Source organism: Ctenopharyngodon idella, chromosome 2, assembly GCF_019924925.1.
Source record: "Ctenopharyngodon idella isolate HZGC_01 chromosome 2, HZGC01, whole genome shotgun sequence".
Classification (NCBI taxonomy): Eukaryota; Metazoa; Chordata; class Actinopteri; order Cypriniformes; family Xenocyprididae; genus Ctenopharyngodon; species Ctenopharyngodon idella.
The window spans coordinates 1,524,454-1,539,572 of record NC_067221.1 but is presented as its reverse complement, the minus strand read 5'-3'; the positions used below and the strand labels follow the sequence as shown (position 1 = coordinate 1,539,572).

The window sequence follows — 15,119 nt, the reverse complement described above, 5'->3', positions numbered from 1 at the left end:
TTACGTAATCAGATTACTTTTTTGATGTAATGAGTAAAGCATTACAAGTAACGCGCATTACGTAATCAGATTACTTTTTGATGTAAAGCATTACAAGTAATCATATTACTTTTTTGATGTAGCGAGTAAAGCATTACAAGTATCACATTATGTAATCAGATTACTTTTTGATGTAACGAGTAAAGCATTACAAGTAACACATTATGTAATCAGATTACTTTTTTGATGTAGCGAGTAAAGCATTACAAGTATCACATTATGTAATCAGATTACTTTTTGATGTAACGAGTAAAGCATTACAAGTATCACATTATGTAATCAGATTACTTTTTGATGTAACGAGTAAAGCATTACAAGTATCACATTATGTAATTAGATTACTTTTTGATGTAATGAGTAAAGCATTACAAGTATCACATTATGTAATCAGATTACTTTTTGATGTAACGAATAAAGCATTACAAGTAACGCGCATTACGTAATCAGATTACTTTTTGATGTAAAGCATTACAAGTAATCATATTACTTTTTTGATGTAGCGAGTAAAGCATTACAAGTATCACATTACGTAATCAGATTACTTTTTTGATGTAATGAGTAAAGCATTACAAGTAACGCGCATTACGTAATCAGATTACTTTTTGATGTAAAGCATTACAAGTAATCATATTACTTTTTTGATGTAGCGAGTAAAGCATTACAAGTATCACATTACGTAATCAGATTACTTTTTGATGTAATGAGTAAAGCATTACAAGTAACGCGCATTACGTAATCAGATTACTTTTTGATGTAAAGCATTACAAGTAATCAGATTACTTTTTTTGATGTAGTGAGTAAAACATTACATGTATCACATTACGTAATCAAAATACCTTTTTGATGTAACGAGCAAAGCATTACAAGTAACATGCATTATGTAATCAGATTACTTTTTTGATGTAACAAGTAACGTAAAACATTACATGTACATTATGTAATCATATTACTTTTTTGATGTAACTGCAAATTACATTGTAATAACACAAATACATTTATTTATAGCCAAAAAAGTTACTGCAGATGAAGTAATTTCAAGAACAACAGTCACAGTAATAGTATGAATTGTAGCTGAAAAATAGCTAGTGATGCATGATGTCCAGTTTAGTGGACACGTGATTAATCAGAATTTCCTCCCAATGAAAAATCAGTACTTGAAATTTGACAGTTGCTGACTGGTTGTCAGCCGTCTTGGTTTGCAGACAAAAAATAAAAAAAATCCACATACAACTGTGTGCCACTTGGTGGCAGTGTATAGGATGACAGGATGCACTAAAGTCCACTGTAGAGGTTGATGTGCAACAATGCTATCAAAACCCATACGCAAGAAAATGCTCTAGCTGTCCACTGTAGTGACCTCTATGTGTGAAAGGGTTAACACTGTCCTAACGTGCGTCTTGGAAAGATGTAAATGTTGCAATCAAATAGATTGCATTCATCACTACATCTCGCAGACAATCGACGACATTACTTTAATAAACAAGACTTTTTATTTATTAAAGTGAAAACAGGGAACTCGTATCAGTGAACACTTGTGTAGGATAGAAATGTGTCGCTACAAAATAATCAAAGGCTGTTTTACGCATCCGGGCGGACTGTGGTATCCCACAATGCTCTCGCGCGTCGCTTGTTTATGGTGACGTCAGGGCGCAGTCTCTTCAGTCTCTGGGTGGCGGCAGACAGTCTGTCTGCGCGTACAACACGACTTCGAATAAAACAGTAAAAACGCGGAATATTAACACAAACATGAGTCTGCACTGCAGCTAAAGGTAAAAGCGATCTTCAGCGTCACTTTGAACTGCTGGAAATGAAAGCGGCGAGTAAATAATGGTGGTTGTTAGCAGAGTTAGCACAACTGCTGCAAACAGGCCGATTGTTAGAGACTGTAATAATACAGCTGTTGTCACGATATGCCGACAGCCTGTTTTTGCGAGTTATTTTATATTTTTGGATCGTTGCTGCAGGAGATCTTTGATTATAATGTAGTGACTTGTGTCTGTTAAAGCAGATCATCTAGTGTTATTGTCGCCCACCTTCGAGAATACAAGAGCCTGATGTACAAAACCTGATGGTTTAAGAGGTTTCAGTATAGTGGGTGTAACGCCATTATATGACTGTTTTGTTGCCTGTAAGACTCTTTTAGGGCTCGATCTGATCTTTAATTAAAAGGTTCCCACGAGCACTGAAATCTGGAAACATGGAAAGGGATTATATATATCTCAGTACAAACTCTATAAAATCATAACACTATATGTAATATGATCCAGGTTGAAAGAGATTCCGAATTAAAACTTGAAATATTGTGAAAGGTTCTGGGGGAAATTGTTAGGGCGTAGAGTGAATTTTTCAAGGTCTCTAATATAATAACATGTACATTTATCACACATTATCTTCCACTGAAGCGCAAGATGCTGCTGTCATTAAAGCAGATGTTCTGAAATTCATGTTAATTACTGAACTGGAATTTTCACTCAAATTGTTATGCTGATAATATCATTTTTAGTGGAAAAAAACAACTCCATTACATCAGAAAAATGCATTTTGGGGTCTTGTGTCTTTCTAAAACCATGACTTTGTTAATATGGGAGGCAGCAGAAGGGAATCAAGATGCAACATGTGATTTGGTTTCGATCTTCTTTTTAGGATCCAATGGGAAGACGGGATACTGAACGGCAGTGCTGAGAGTTGTACAAGTAAGCCTGTCCTGGTCATTTTCAATTACTTGGGAGTTTTTTTATTTTGTTATTTGTCATTATTCAAGAGGCATTAAATAAGATTATGCTGCAAGAACACAGTCTATAATTAGTCATCATGATGACTCCCTGAATATCACAGCGTATCGGTGAGTCCTACACCCCCAAAATGCGTGTTCCTCTCCTGAAGTGCTCCTCCACTGTCTTTGATCTCGCTCCATTATGGGCATCTCTCTCTCCTCGGTTGCCATGGAGACATCCCTCTGTCTGTAAACACACTTACACACAGGAGAGAGAGAGGCTGAGCACAGCTGCACTCTTTAAGAAATGTAATTAAGTCGTCATCTTTGTGCTTCCGCCTTTTTCTCAAATCGGCCCACTGTTTTGTAGGGCTTTTATTTAAACTAGACAGGTGATATGAGGTGTATCTTAAATTAAATGTGCATTTGTAACATCTGTTTCCTTTCAGTGCAGTGAACCAAATGGGGCATTGCAGTACCCGAATCATCGTCCTGTTCCTGCTTCAGTTCTTACAGACATCAGCTAAAGGTAAAGACCTGGACAACAGAAATCCTCTGGGTTACACTTTATTTTAAGGTGACGCAGTGACTTTAGTAATATTAATTAACCACATGTACTTACTATAGAGTTAGGGTTGGTTACTTGTAATTATGCATAATTTACTGTTATTACTATAGTAAGAACATGTAGTAATGTCAAATAAAGTGTGACCATCCTCTGAGTTGTATTTTTAAATTTCCTTATTATGTTTCTTGTTATTATTTATGGTTTCATAATGTTTTTAATGATTATTACTTTTAATAATCAATAAGATAAAATTGCAATTATCTTTTTAAATAATAATTATTATTTAGTGGTGGGTGAATCTTAATCGCTGACTCTGTGAACAAACCCGAACATACAGATGTGTTCAGGTACGCTAGTATTCAAAATGATGGGATAAAGGGTTTTTCTTTCAGACGAACACAGAGGTCACTCTTTCACCATAACTCGATGCGTACGGCTGTTACCGGAAGCTAGTTATTTGAATTTATAGTTGTCAATATGGATATTTTTCTTATAAAAACGCATCGCTTCACTTCAGAAGGTCTTTATTAACCCCCTGAAGTCGTATGGATTTCTTTTATGATGGATGGATGCATTATTTTTAACCCCCCATTCATAACTATTATAAACCTTGGAGGACTAAGGATATTTTTGAATATAACTCTGATTGTGTTCGTCTCAAAGAAGTCATAGTCATATACACTTAGGATAGCTTGAGGGTGAATAAATCATGGGATCATTTTCATTTTTCTATCCCTTTAAATTGATCAGAAGTGTCAGTAAAGACATTTGTAATGTTACAGAAGATCTCCATTTCACACAAATGCTGTTATTTTGACATTTTCACATTCCCTAAAGAATCCTGAAACCGTTTCCACAAATATATGAATCAGCAAAACCGTTTTCAACTGTAATGATGAAAATTGTTTCTTGGCTGCTGAAAATTCAGCTTTGTCGGCACAGGAATAAACATTAAAAAATCCTACGGATCTCAGACTTTTTTTATATTAATATATTAACATGTCATTATGTTAAGTGCTACTAAATGTCTGAAACTAAACTCTTAGCATTATTTTTCTAAAGATTTAGTTCTCTAAAGCAGTGTTTTTCCCAACCATTTTCTTGCCATGGCAGTTTTGATAAACTGCACACCACTCACTAAAACAATAAGATTGCACATTAGCCTACTTCAAAAATGGTGTATTAAAACGATATCAGGCCTATATTAAAAGTAGAACTCACACTTGATGTGAAACTTGAGCTTAAAGGGTTAATTCACCCAAAAATTAAATTTCTTTCTTTAATAACTCACCTTCATGTAAGACCTTCGTTCATCTTCAGAACACAAATTAAGATATTTTTGATGAAATCTGAGAGGTATGACTCGTCCATAGACAGCAATATAATCAACACTTTCAAGGTCCAGAAAGGTACTAAAGACGTCGTAAAAACAGTCATGTGACTGCAGTGGTTCAACCTTAATGTTATGAAGAGATGAGAATACTTTTTGTGCGCAAAAACAACACAAAAATAGTGATTTTATTCAACAGTATCTTTTCTTCTGTGTCATTATCTTACGTTGTTTACATCCAGCGCTTCCAGGTCAGAACGCAGACTTATTATTGGCCGGCTCCTGCGTCAGCATCACATGCATGTGTTGTGCTGATCACATGATCAGCTTTGGCCAATACTGAGCCGGCATTCAGATGTAAACACTGAAGTGCTGGACTGCGTCAATTTCGTAACAGAATGACAGGGAAGAGGAAAAATTGTTGAATAGTTATTTTTGTTTTGTTTTTGCGTACAAAAAGTATCCTCATCTCTTCATAACATTGAGGTTGAACCACTGCAGTCACATGACTGTTTTAATGACGTCTTTACTACCTTTCTGGACCTTGAAAGTGTTGATTATATTGCTGTCCATGGACGAGTCGTATACCTCTCAGATTTAATCAAAAATATCTTAATTTTAAAGGTCTTACGGGTGTGGAACGACATGAGGGTGAGTAATTAATGACAGAAATTTCATTCTGGGGTGAACTAACGCTTTAACCAGTAATTCACAGTGACACTTTCAGCCACAGCACTGTAGGAATGGTGTACCTAGTTGTACTTTCATTAGGTGTCAGTGTCCTCTCTGTTAGCATGTCTCACGAAGGGCATAAAACATGAATGCTGGGTTAATTGATCTGTGTCACTGATGCTCTCTGGCCTTTATCCCGTGTAGTCAATTTGTAAACTCGACAGTTCAGCATCACAGGAAATGAAGGCAGGGTGAAGGGAAGAAAACAGTCTCAGTTATCAGACGGAGAGAGAGACTGGCGTCATGCTACTCTTCCTTTCATTGTTCCCAGAGTTGGTGACAACTGACAAACGGCTCCAGACTGGCTCCATTTTCCCTTCATTTATGATTTAACTCTCTCTCCAGATGTCTCCATTGGCTGCATGTGTGTGGGCAGTGACTGTAATGAGCAGCAGTGTACCGGAGACCAGTGTTACACCTCCGTTATCATCACAAACGATGTGACAACGTTCAAACGCGGCTGCCTGGTTGGGCTGGAGAGCAAGCGCATGACCTGCTCCGCGACACACACAGCTAGTCGTGTCGTAGAATGCTGCTCACAACACATGTGCAACGCCAACGTCTCCAAAGAGACCCTGCTTCGACTACTGCTGACCAGTAAGTCACACGAATTCTAGAGAAACACGATTTGTAATCTGTAACCTGTATTTGAATATCAGTTTTGCTGTGGCATTGTTGTCTAAACAGGGATCAAGAGTAAGATTTTTATTGGCCAGTTCAGATTTGTACCTTTCCTGCGAACAATTTTAAATAATTAGGATTAAAATTATTTTAGTTTTAATTATTTTAATAATTTAGCAACTTTTAATCATATATTATTTATTCTATGATTTATTTGTATTTATTATTTTTAACTAGAACATATATAGAAACATATATATATATATATATATATATATATATATATATATATATATATATATACACACACACACACACACACACACACGCTTATCAAGCCTGCATTTATTTGATCAAAAATACAGAAAAATCTGTAATATTTTGAAATATTTTTGCAATTTAAAATTTAATAAGGGTTAAAAATAATGGTTTTCTATTTTAATATACTTTAAAATGTAATTTATTCCTGTGATCAAAGCTGAATTTTCAGCATCATTACTCCAGTCTTCAGTGTCACATGATCCTTCAGAAATCATTCTAATATGATGATTTATTATCAGTGTTGCTGCTTAATATTTATTATAACCTGTGATAATTTTTTCAGGTTAAAAAAAGAACAGCATTTATTTAAAATAGAAATCTTTTGCAACAATATTCACTACCGTTCAAATGTTTGGAGTCAGTATTTCTTTTTTTTTTTTGAAAGAAATTCATATTTTTATTCAGCGAGGATGTGTTAACTTGATAAAAAGTGATAATAAAGACTTATATTTTTAGAAAAGATGTCCATTTTGAATAAATGCTGTTCTTTTTAACATTTTATTCATCAAAGAATCCTGAAAAAATGATCACAGGTTCCAAAATATATTAAGCAGTAATAACTGAGAATCAAATCATCATATTTAGAATGATTTCTGAAGGATCATGTGACACTGAAGACTGGAGTAATGATGCTGAAAATTCAGCTTTGATCACAGGAATAAATTATATTTTACAATATATTAAAATAGAAAGCCATTATTTGTAATTATAATAATATTTCACAATATTACTGATTTTTCTGTATTTTTGATCAAATAAATGCAGGCTTGATGAGCAGAAGAGACTTCTTTCAAAAACATTAAAATAGTCATGTGTCCAATATTTTGACCGGTACTGTACCTGCCCTGTGAACAATTTCACTGACCATAAATTTGTTAGTTTTAATTATTAACAACTGTTATAGGGACCCATCTATTTATTTATATTTATTTTAAATTTAAAACAATTTAATACATTTTAGCAGCATTAATATACGGTGAATATCTGATTGTGTTTGTGTTTCCGAAAAGGTCCAGAAACTGAAAAGCCTGTGCATTACCGTGTGGAGATGCTGGTTCTCTTTGTGTTGGGGCCGTTTGTGGTTCTGGGTTTTCTGTCTGTGCTGGCTCTGCTGGTGTGCCGTCGACTCCATCATGGGCGTCTGGAAAGACTGCACGAGTTCGACACTGAGCAGGGGGCCATCGACGGGCTCATCGCGTCTAATGTCGGAGACAGCACACTTGCGGTACTTCAATATTATACACTGTTTCTGAAATATATGTTGTTACAAACAGAGCTTGACATTAACACCCGCCAACCTGCCAAATGCGGGTGTATTTCAGCAGTGTATTTCTCCTACTAGCCACTTTGGCATGTTAAATTTTATATATAATATACATTTTACAATTGTAGTCTTTAAAAAGGCATCTGAAATAAACTAAGTGCAGCGTCCGCAGAATAGATTCACGACACCAGCTGCTCTTTCTCTCTCTCAGCTCTCCGACAGCGAGTCGACACACAAACCGACTCGTTTCATTTGTTCCGGATAAATATTGTTGGTGTTACAGGGCTTGAATTTTAGCGTGGGATTGCGCATAATTTTACTCATTCCCGCAGATTTTGTTCTCACACTCAAAGTGCGCCACATAAAGCCGCCTCTCAGTACTAAATTGAGCTTTTTCGCTGCTTATTGCTCTTAAACAGTCAAATACACACAAAATAATGTCAAAATGCCGGTCTTGGTGAGTATTCACGTAAACACAGTCAGTTATGTTTGAAGTGAACGTAAACAGCTGAGAAAGAAAACGCATGTGTAACAGTATAATGGATCTTAAAGTGACAGCAGCCTAATAAACCTGCTGACAAATTATGAGATAATATTAAAAATATCAATTGTATGTTGCAGCGGTTTAGCTGAAGTTGCTTTTTAATGGTTAGATATTGACTCATCAGTCTTGTGTTGTTTTCCAGGACCTGATGGATCATTCTTGCACATCAGGCAGTGGATCAGGACTGCCATTCCTGGTGCAGAGGACGGTTGCGCGGCAGATCAGTCTGGTAGAGTGTGTTGGTAAGACAGATTGTATGATGTGTTCATTGTTTGTTTGGGGCCTTTACAATAGATTGTGTATGTAATATGATTTCTGTGTTCTCAGGTAAGGGACGGTATGGTGAAGTGTGGAGAGGTCAGTGGCAAGGAGAGAACGTAGCTGTGAAGATCTTCTCCTCCAGAGATGAGAAGTCATGGTTTAGAGAGACAGAAATATACAACACTGTTCTACTACGACATGAAAATATATTAGGTGAGTGAGACCTGTATTTTCTGACTTTAACTCTAACGTGTCAATAACTTAAAGTAGAACTGCGAAGTTAAAGAAATGTAACAGTTTAGAAAATCGATTTTTGAAATTTGTGAATCGATACAAATCAGTAGAATCGCGATTCATACGTGAATCGTTTTCCCCTCACCTCTATTAATGTCATTTAAAACTCTTTTCTTTGCAGGATTCATGGCTTCTGACATGACCTCCCGAAACTCCAGCACTCAGCTGTGGCTCATCACACACTATCACGAGAACGGCTCTCTCTATGACTACCTGCAGCGTGTTGCCGTGGAGATGGCAGATGGGCTGCACATGGCGGCGTCGGTAGCCAGCGGGCTGGTGCACCTGCACACGGAGATTTTTGGCACTGAAGGCAAACCGGCCATCGCTCACAGAGACCTAAAGAGCAAGAACATCCTGGTGAAGAAAGACCTGCAGTGCTGCATCGCTGACCTGGGTAATTTCTAACGCATCAAATTGAACCCTGTATACATAATAAATATTGTATATGATGTTTTTTAAAATAATAGGCAAAATGTAACGACTTTCTTGTAGTAACTGACCTAACCAAGGCTGTGCAGACAGGAAAAATCATTTATTAAATCAATAATATTAGGGATATATTGGCCACCATATCGGTATCGGCCGATATATGTTCATTTTTAACATTATCAGCACAATAAGAAAATATGGCCAATATATTAAAGCTGATAAATAATGGATTATTTCCTTCAGCTGAGACACTTCAGATGCACACTGTCCACCATTAAGGTTTTGAATTGTTTGAAATATGATTGAAATCACTTCAAAAAGGAAAATACAGTTAAGGACAACGTACAGCGCAAGTCTGTCATATAGACTACATAATATTATAATGAGAACATTATAATTGTGTGCTTGGGACATGACTTTTAATGGTGAGACTTTTGTTTTTGTAATCAGGCTCTCAAAAATTACATAGAAATTTTGATTTAGATTTATCGGCCAATATATCGGTTATAGGCTTTCAAATACAAAGAATTATCGGTTATCGGGCAAAATTTGAGACTTTTGTTTTTGTAATCAGGCTCTCAAAAATTATATAAAAATTTTGATTTAGATTTATTGGCCAATATATCGGTTATCGGCTTTCAAATAAAGAAATTATCAGTATCGGCCAAAATTTTTAAATTGTAAAGTGCATCCCTAAATAATATATAATGTATAACTTAAAGGTACACTATGTAACTTTTTTTTGTTCAAAATTCACAACATTTAAATAATTAAATAAATTTAATGTTGATAAAAATAATAAAAACCAAAACAATGTTGTTCCGCAAAATTTTTTGTTTTAACTGCTAGAGGCCCAAAAGTTACATATTGTACCTTTTAACAATATAGCTTAACTGCTCTACATTTTGTTTTGTTTTTTGTTTTTTTGCTAAATGTTCAATCCAACTTGTAAATAAGTCACATTTATTCAAGTTAATGTTACAGTGGTTCTCAACCAGCAGGTCTAAACAAATAATCCAACATGACTTAAAAATAAGAATGAAAATAAGCTAAAAAAAAAAAATACAAATTGAGATATTTCTTATTATTTGGTTATTTTTATAACAAATGTACAACTTTTTAGTTATGCCAAGCTCTAAAATATTTTATTGGGTAGATATTGTGAGTGACTTGAAGCCATGAAATATTGTTGTGAACAAAGAAGTCAAAAAGGTTGAGATCAACTGCTTTAACATGAAGTTTTTTCAGGTTTAATTCCTGAGTATGTTTGCATTATTACAAGCAAAAAGTTAATGTACACTTCAGTTTAAATGTTTGGGGTCGATTAGATTTTATAATGTTTTTGACAAGTCTCTTTTGATCACCAAGATTGTATGTATTTGATCAAAAATGCAACAGAATTATTACTACAAATGAACTTTTTACAAAATGGAAATCTTTCGTAACAATGTAAAAGTCTTTATTGTCACTTTTCATCAATTTAATGCATCCTTGCTGAATTAATGTATTAATATCTTTAAAATTATTTTTTTACTGAACAAACTTTTGAACTGTAGTGTATAATAGAAATAGTGGTGATTTTACAAATGTACTTCTTGCCTTGCTCTACTTTTCATCTCCTTCCTTGTATGCTTCTCTAGGTCTGGCAGTAACACACACGCAGTCTGATAATCAGCTGGACGTGGGAAACAATCCTAAAGTGGGAACCAAGCGCTACATGGCACCAGAGGTTCTAGATGAGACCATCCAGACAGACTGTTTCGATGCCTATAAGCGGGTGGACATCTGGGCCTTTGGTCTGGTGCTGTGGGAGATCGCTCGCAGAACCATCAGTAATGGTCAGCTCACTTTATCTGTATTTAAGGACAGTATAGTTCAGACAGTTGTCCGAATGAATGCTCAGTGACTTTTTCATCCACTGCGATCCTGTAGGAATCGTCGAGGAATACAAGCCACCTTTCTACGACCTGGTGCCTAACGACCCTAGCTTTGATGACATGAGGAAAGTAGTTTGTGTGGAGCAGCAACGGCCGTTCATTCCCAACCGCTGGTTTTCAGATCCTGTAAGTACTGATGAGATGTCTCTGTGAAAGTCCCTATTTTCCTTAAAGCATTAGATCCTCACCATGATCTGAAAACAAACGTCTAATCTGTGTTTGTGTGTGATCGCAGACCCTCTCCGCTCTGGTGAAGCTCATGAAAGAGTGCTGGTACCAGAACCCGTCGGCTCGACTCACTGCCCTGCGTATCAAAAAGACTCTGGATAAAATCCACAGCTCGCTGGAGAAGGGCAAAACCGACTGCTGAGGAGAGAGAGCCTGCGTGTATCCAGACCATTGGATTCGAGCGCTGGCGTCTGTCCCAACCCTAACATGCTGTTCATTCGCTTTGTTCTTCCTGTCCATTGGCCTAAAAACTTTTTATAGAGAATTCTGCTCTTTTATGGATGGTTTTTCCCACTGAACCCAGTGGGATTCCCATTTCCCCTCCACAAAAGGAGAGAAATACGGACACAGTCTGACAGGCCTTGAATTGAACCCTCAATTATGGATTTTTTTTACGCCATCACATTGTCTATTTAACCATTGGCAAACTTTTAAGATTTGTACTTTTCGGGAAAAACGAAGAGGACACGCTGAAATGCAATCTCTACCCGTAGTGTGTGTGTGTGTGTGTGTGCGCATGATTCTTATTACAACCAGAAGAACTTTATAGCTGTAATGTCACTTGCTTTTAGAAATATGATGGTTTTTGAGCTTTTCAAAGGTCCCAATAATTCTTGTAGATAATTTAGGCAAAAGTCAGTCACAGTTTTTGAATTAGCTACAGTGAACTTGTGTTATAAAGCTCTTTGGTTACAAAATGCCGCTATGTATAGTAGAGAACTACAGACTCTCTTAAATTAGGCTTGTTTAGTGATTCTGAAGCAGTGGTTAAAGGGATAATTCACCTAAAAATGAAAAATCTGTCATTCATATAATTTTAACTAGGGATGCACCGATATGAAAATTTTAGCCGATACCGATAATTCTTCATGTTTGAAATCTAATAACTGATATATTGGCCCATTAATCTAAATCAAAATTTTTATATAATTTGAGAGCCTGATTACAAAAACAAAAGTCTCAAATTTTGGCCGATACTGATAACCGATAATTCTTTATATTTGAAAGCCGATAACCGATATATTGCCCGATAAAAAATTATATAAAAATTTTGAATTTAGATTTGAGAGCCTGATTACAAAAACAAAAGTCTCAAATTTTGTCCGATACCGACAACCGATAATTCTTTATATTTGAAATCTAATAACTGATATATTGGCCCATTAATCTAAATCAAAATTTTTATATAATTTGAGAGCTGATTACAAAAACAAAAGTCTCAAATTTTGGCCGATACCGACAACCGATAATTCTTTATATTTGAAATCTAATAACTGATATATTGGCCCATTAATCTAAATCAAAATTTTTATATAATTTGAGAGCTGATTACAAAAACAAAAGTCTCAAATTTTGTCCGATACCGACAACCGATAATTCTTTATATTTGAAATCTAATAACTGATATATTGGCCCATTAATCTAAATCAAAATTTATATAATTTGAGAGCTGATTACAAAAACAAAAGTCTCAAATTTTGGCCGATACCGATAATCTTTATATTTGAAAGCCGATAACTGATATATTGGCCAATAAATCTAAATCAAAATTTTTATATAATTTTTGAGAACCTGGTGGACAGTGCGCATCTGTCTCAGCTGAAGGAAATAATCCATTATTTATCGGCTTTAATATATCGGCCAAATTTTCTTATCAGGCCGATAACAATAACATTAAAAATGAACATTTATCGGCCGATACCGATATGGTGGCTGATAAATATTGTGCATCCCTAATATTAACCCCAAATTACTTTGTGACCAGGGACTGTCAACATCCCTGAAAGTGACAGAAAAAGTTCTATAGGTTTGGAATTACATTAGTAAATGATGTAAATGATGATAGAATTCATCTCATGAGGGCTTCCTTTGACACAAGGCCTTTCTGACCTGTTGCCTCTATGCCTGCCTGACAAAAAGCCATTGTAGCACATCATAGTGCTTTTTTTTGTAGCCGTTTGTCTTTCTCTTTGCCCTCACCGGCATGCGTACTTGATGTTTCTTCACTGACAATCAGCCGCTGTCCAGTAGGCCTGAATTATTTGCTAATGTTGTGTACAAAACCCTAATTACGCATTTAAGCTGACATGTCAACACACTAACAAAGCTAGCCGTAGTCATAAACAGACTCTGGTTTTGTGAATTTGCATATTTGTTTATCCTCACGCTTTTTGACACTTTTGTATCACGGTTTTCAACATGCGCCATAAACCGAGAGTATGCGAATGATTTTTACATTTTAAACGTTTTTTGACTATTTAAAAGTGCGGCGTCACTCTAATATAGGATTTATGAGGTTTACAAAGGAAAACACTACAGTTGCATCCCAAGTCGAGATGGTTTGTGTACGTTGCTTTTGGATTGGATTGAGTTGAGTGTGATGTTTTGTCGACGCTGTCATGACACACTACATGTACCGCTCAACACTGGTCACTTTTGCTCTCCCACAAACGACTGAACGTTTACATATGTGTTCTACTGGGGAATGATCTTAGGAATTAGACTACAGGAATTGTTGCATTATGAACTGTGAATATGTTATAATGAAGAACCCATATCTGTATGATGTTACTGGAATATAAAATGCAAGACACGGTTATGAATTAAAAAAAACTGCTCTCTTTGTTGGTTACAACAGTAGATTGGTTTCCTTGTCATGTCTTTGTGCTTAACAAAAGGTTGTCCATGCTGTGATAATGCTTTCTTTAACCATAAATTTCAAGAATCGTGTTGCACATTATCATGCATTTGTCTTGTCATGCATTTAGCTAAATTAAGTCTTGGTAAAGGTTCCCCATTGTCTGACTCTGCTGGGAAATGACCTGCTAATCTGTGGTGATGTTTACAGGAGGTCTGGAGCTGCTCTTTGATAACCAGTGCTTCAGAAGACCGGCTGAAGCTAATGAGAGCGTACATGCCGACTCTGCCACAGACGCAAGATCAGTTGTAGACCACTTTAGTAGCAGTAAAAAAAATGGCTCTGAAAGAAGCTTCCAGATAGACAGCTTTCCTGTTGAACCGTTTGTTTTCTGTTTAGCACAATGGACGGATCCTTTATGAATTTATTTGTATGTGATGGGGGAAAAATGCCAGTAAAAAGGCATAAGCCATTGTTAACCAAAATATTATTTTGTTTAAATGCATTTAACAACTTTTTTGTTGGTGAGGAACACGAGACAAAATCTGGTGTATTTACATGATTGATTTAAAATAAAATCTCATGCTGGGCGTTTATTTGAAGAATTCAGTGCTGATTTCATTCTTGTCTCCAGCTACATTTTTATAGATAGACAATGTGGCTCAGTAGCTTTAAAGGGTTAGTTCACCCAAAAATGAAATTTCTGTCATTAATTACTCACCCTCATGTCGTTCCACACCTGTAAGATCTTCGTTCATCTTCAGAACACAAATTAAGATATTTTTGATGAAATCTGAGAGGTATATTACTCGTCCATAGACAGCAATATAATCAACACTTTCAAGATCCGGAAAGGTACTAAAGACATCGTTAAAACAGACTGCAGTGGTTCGACCTTAATGTTATGAAGCGACAAGAATACTTTTTGTGCACAAAAAAACCCAGACTTTATTCAACAGTTTCTTCTCCTCCATGTCAGTCTCCGACGCTGTTTACGTGAGCACCACGACACAAACGCTGCACTGTTTACAACGTGAAAAGCATCTGAGACTGACACAGAAGACAAGAAATTGTTGAATAAAGTTGTTTTTTTGTTTTTTTTTTCACACAAAAAGTATTCTTGTTGCTTTATAAAATTAAGGCTGTAACACTTTACTACCTTTCTGGGCCTTGAAACTAATGTAATGTTACCTTCGT

The 15,119-nt window shown here is 35.8% G+C and overlaps 1 protein-coding gene across 1 annotated transcript; it reads left to right on the top strand.

The window, feature by feature from the left end:
• The first annotated feature begins 1,646 nt into the window (after positions 1–1,646).
• On the top strand, positions 1,647–13,924 carry acvr1l (activin A receptor, type 1 like). Its single transcript, XM_051916256.1, has 11 exons — positions 1,647–1,808; positions 2,683–2,732; positions 3,202–3,281; positions 5,728–5,979; positions 7,335–7,549; positions 8,275–8,374; positions 8,460–8,606; positions 8,809–9,084; positions 10,760–10,957; positions 11,052–11,182; positions 11,292–13,924. The coding sequence occupies exons 3-11, from the start codon at positions 3,215–3,217 to the stop codon at positions 11,424–11,426; spliced, it is 1,521 nt and encodes a 506-aa protein (XP_051772216.1). The 5' UTR covers positions 1,647–1,808; positions 2,683–2,732; positions 3,202–3,214; the 3' UTR covers positions 11,427–13,924.
• The last annotated feature ends 1,195 nt before the right edge of the window (positions 13,925–15,119 follow it).

What these genes read in the sequence shown, in the direction of transcription:
- acvr1l (XM_051916256.1), top strand. Translation starts at nt 3,215, where the DNA reads ATGGGGCATTGCAGTACCCGAATCATCGTCCTGTTCCTGCTTCAGTTC. An exon ending in TCGGAGACAGCACACTTGCG is followed by an intron (nt 7,550 to 8,274) that starts GTACTTCAATAT and finishes GTTGTTTTCCAG; the next exon opens with GACCTGATGGATCATTCTTG. An exon ending in TCGCAGAACCATCAGTAATG is followed by an intron (nt 10,958 to 11,051) that starts GTCAGCTCACTT and finishes GCGATCCTGTAG; the next exon opens with GAATCGTCGAGGAATACAAG.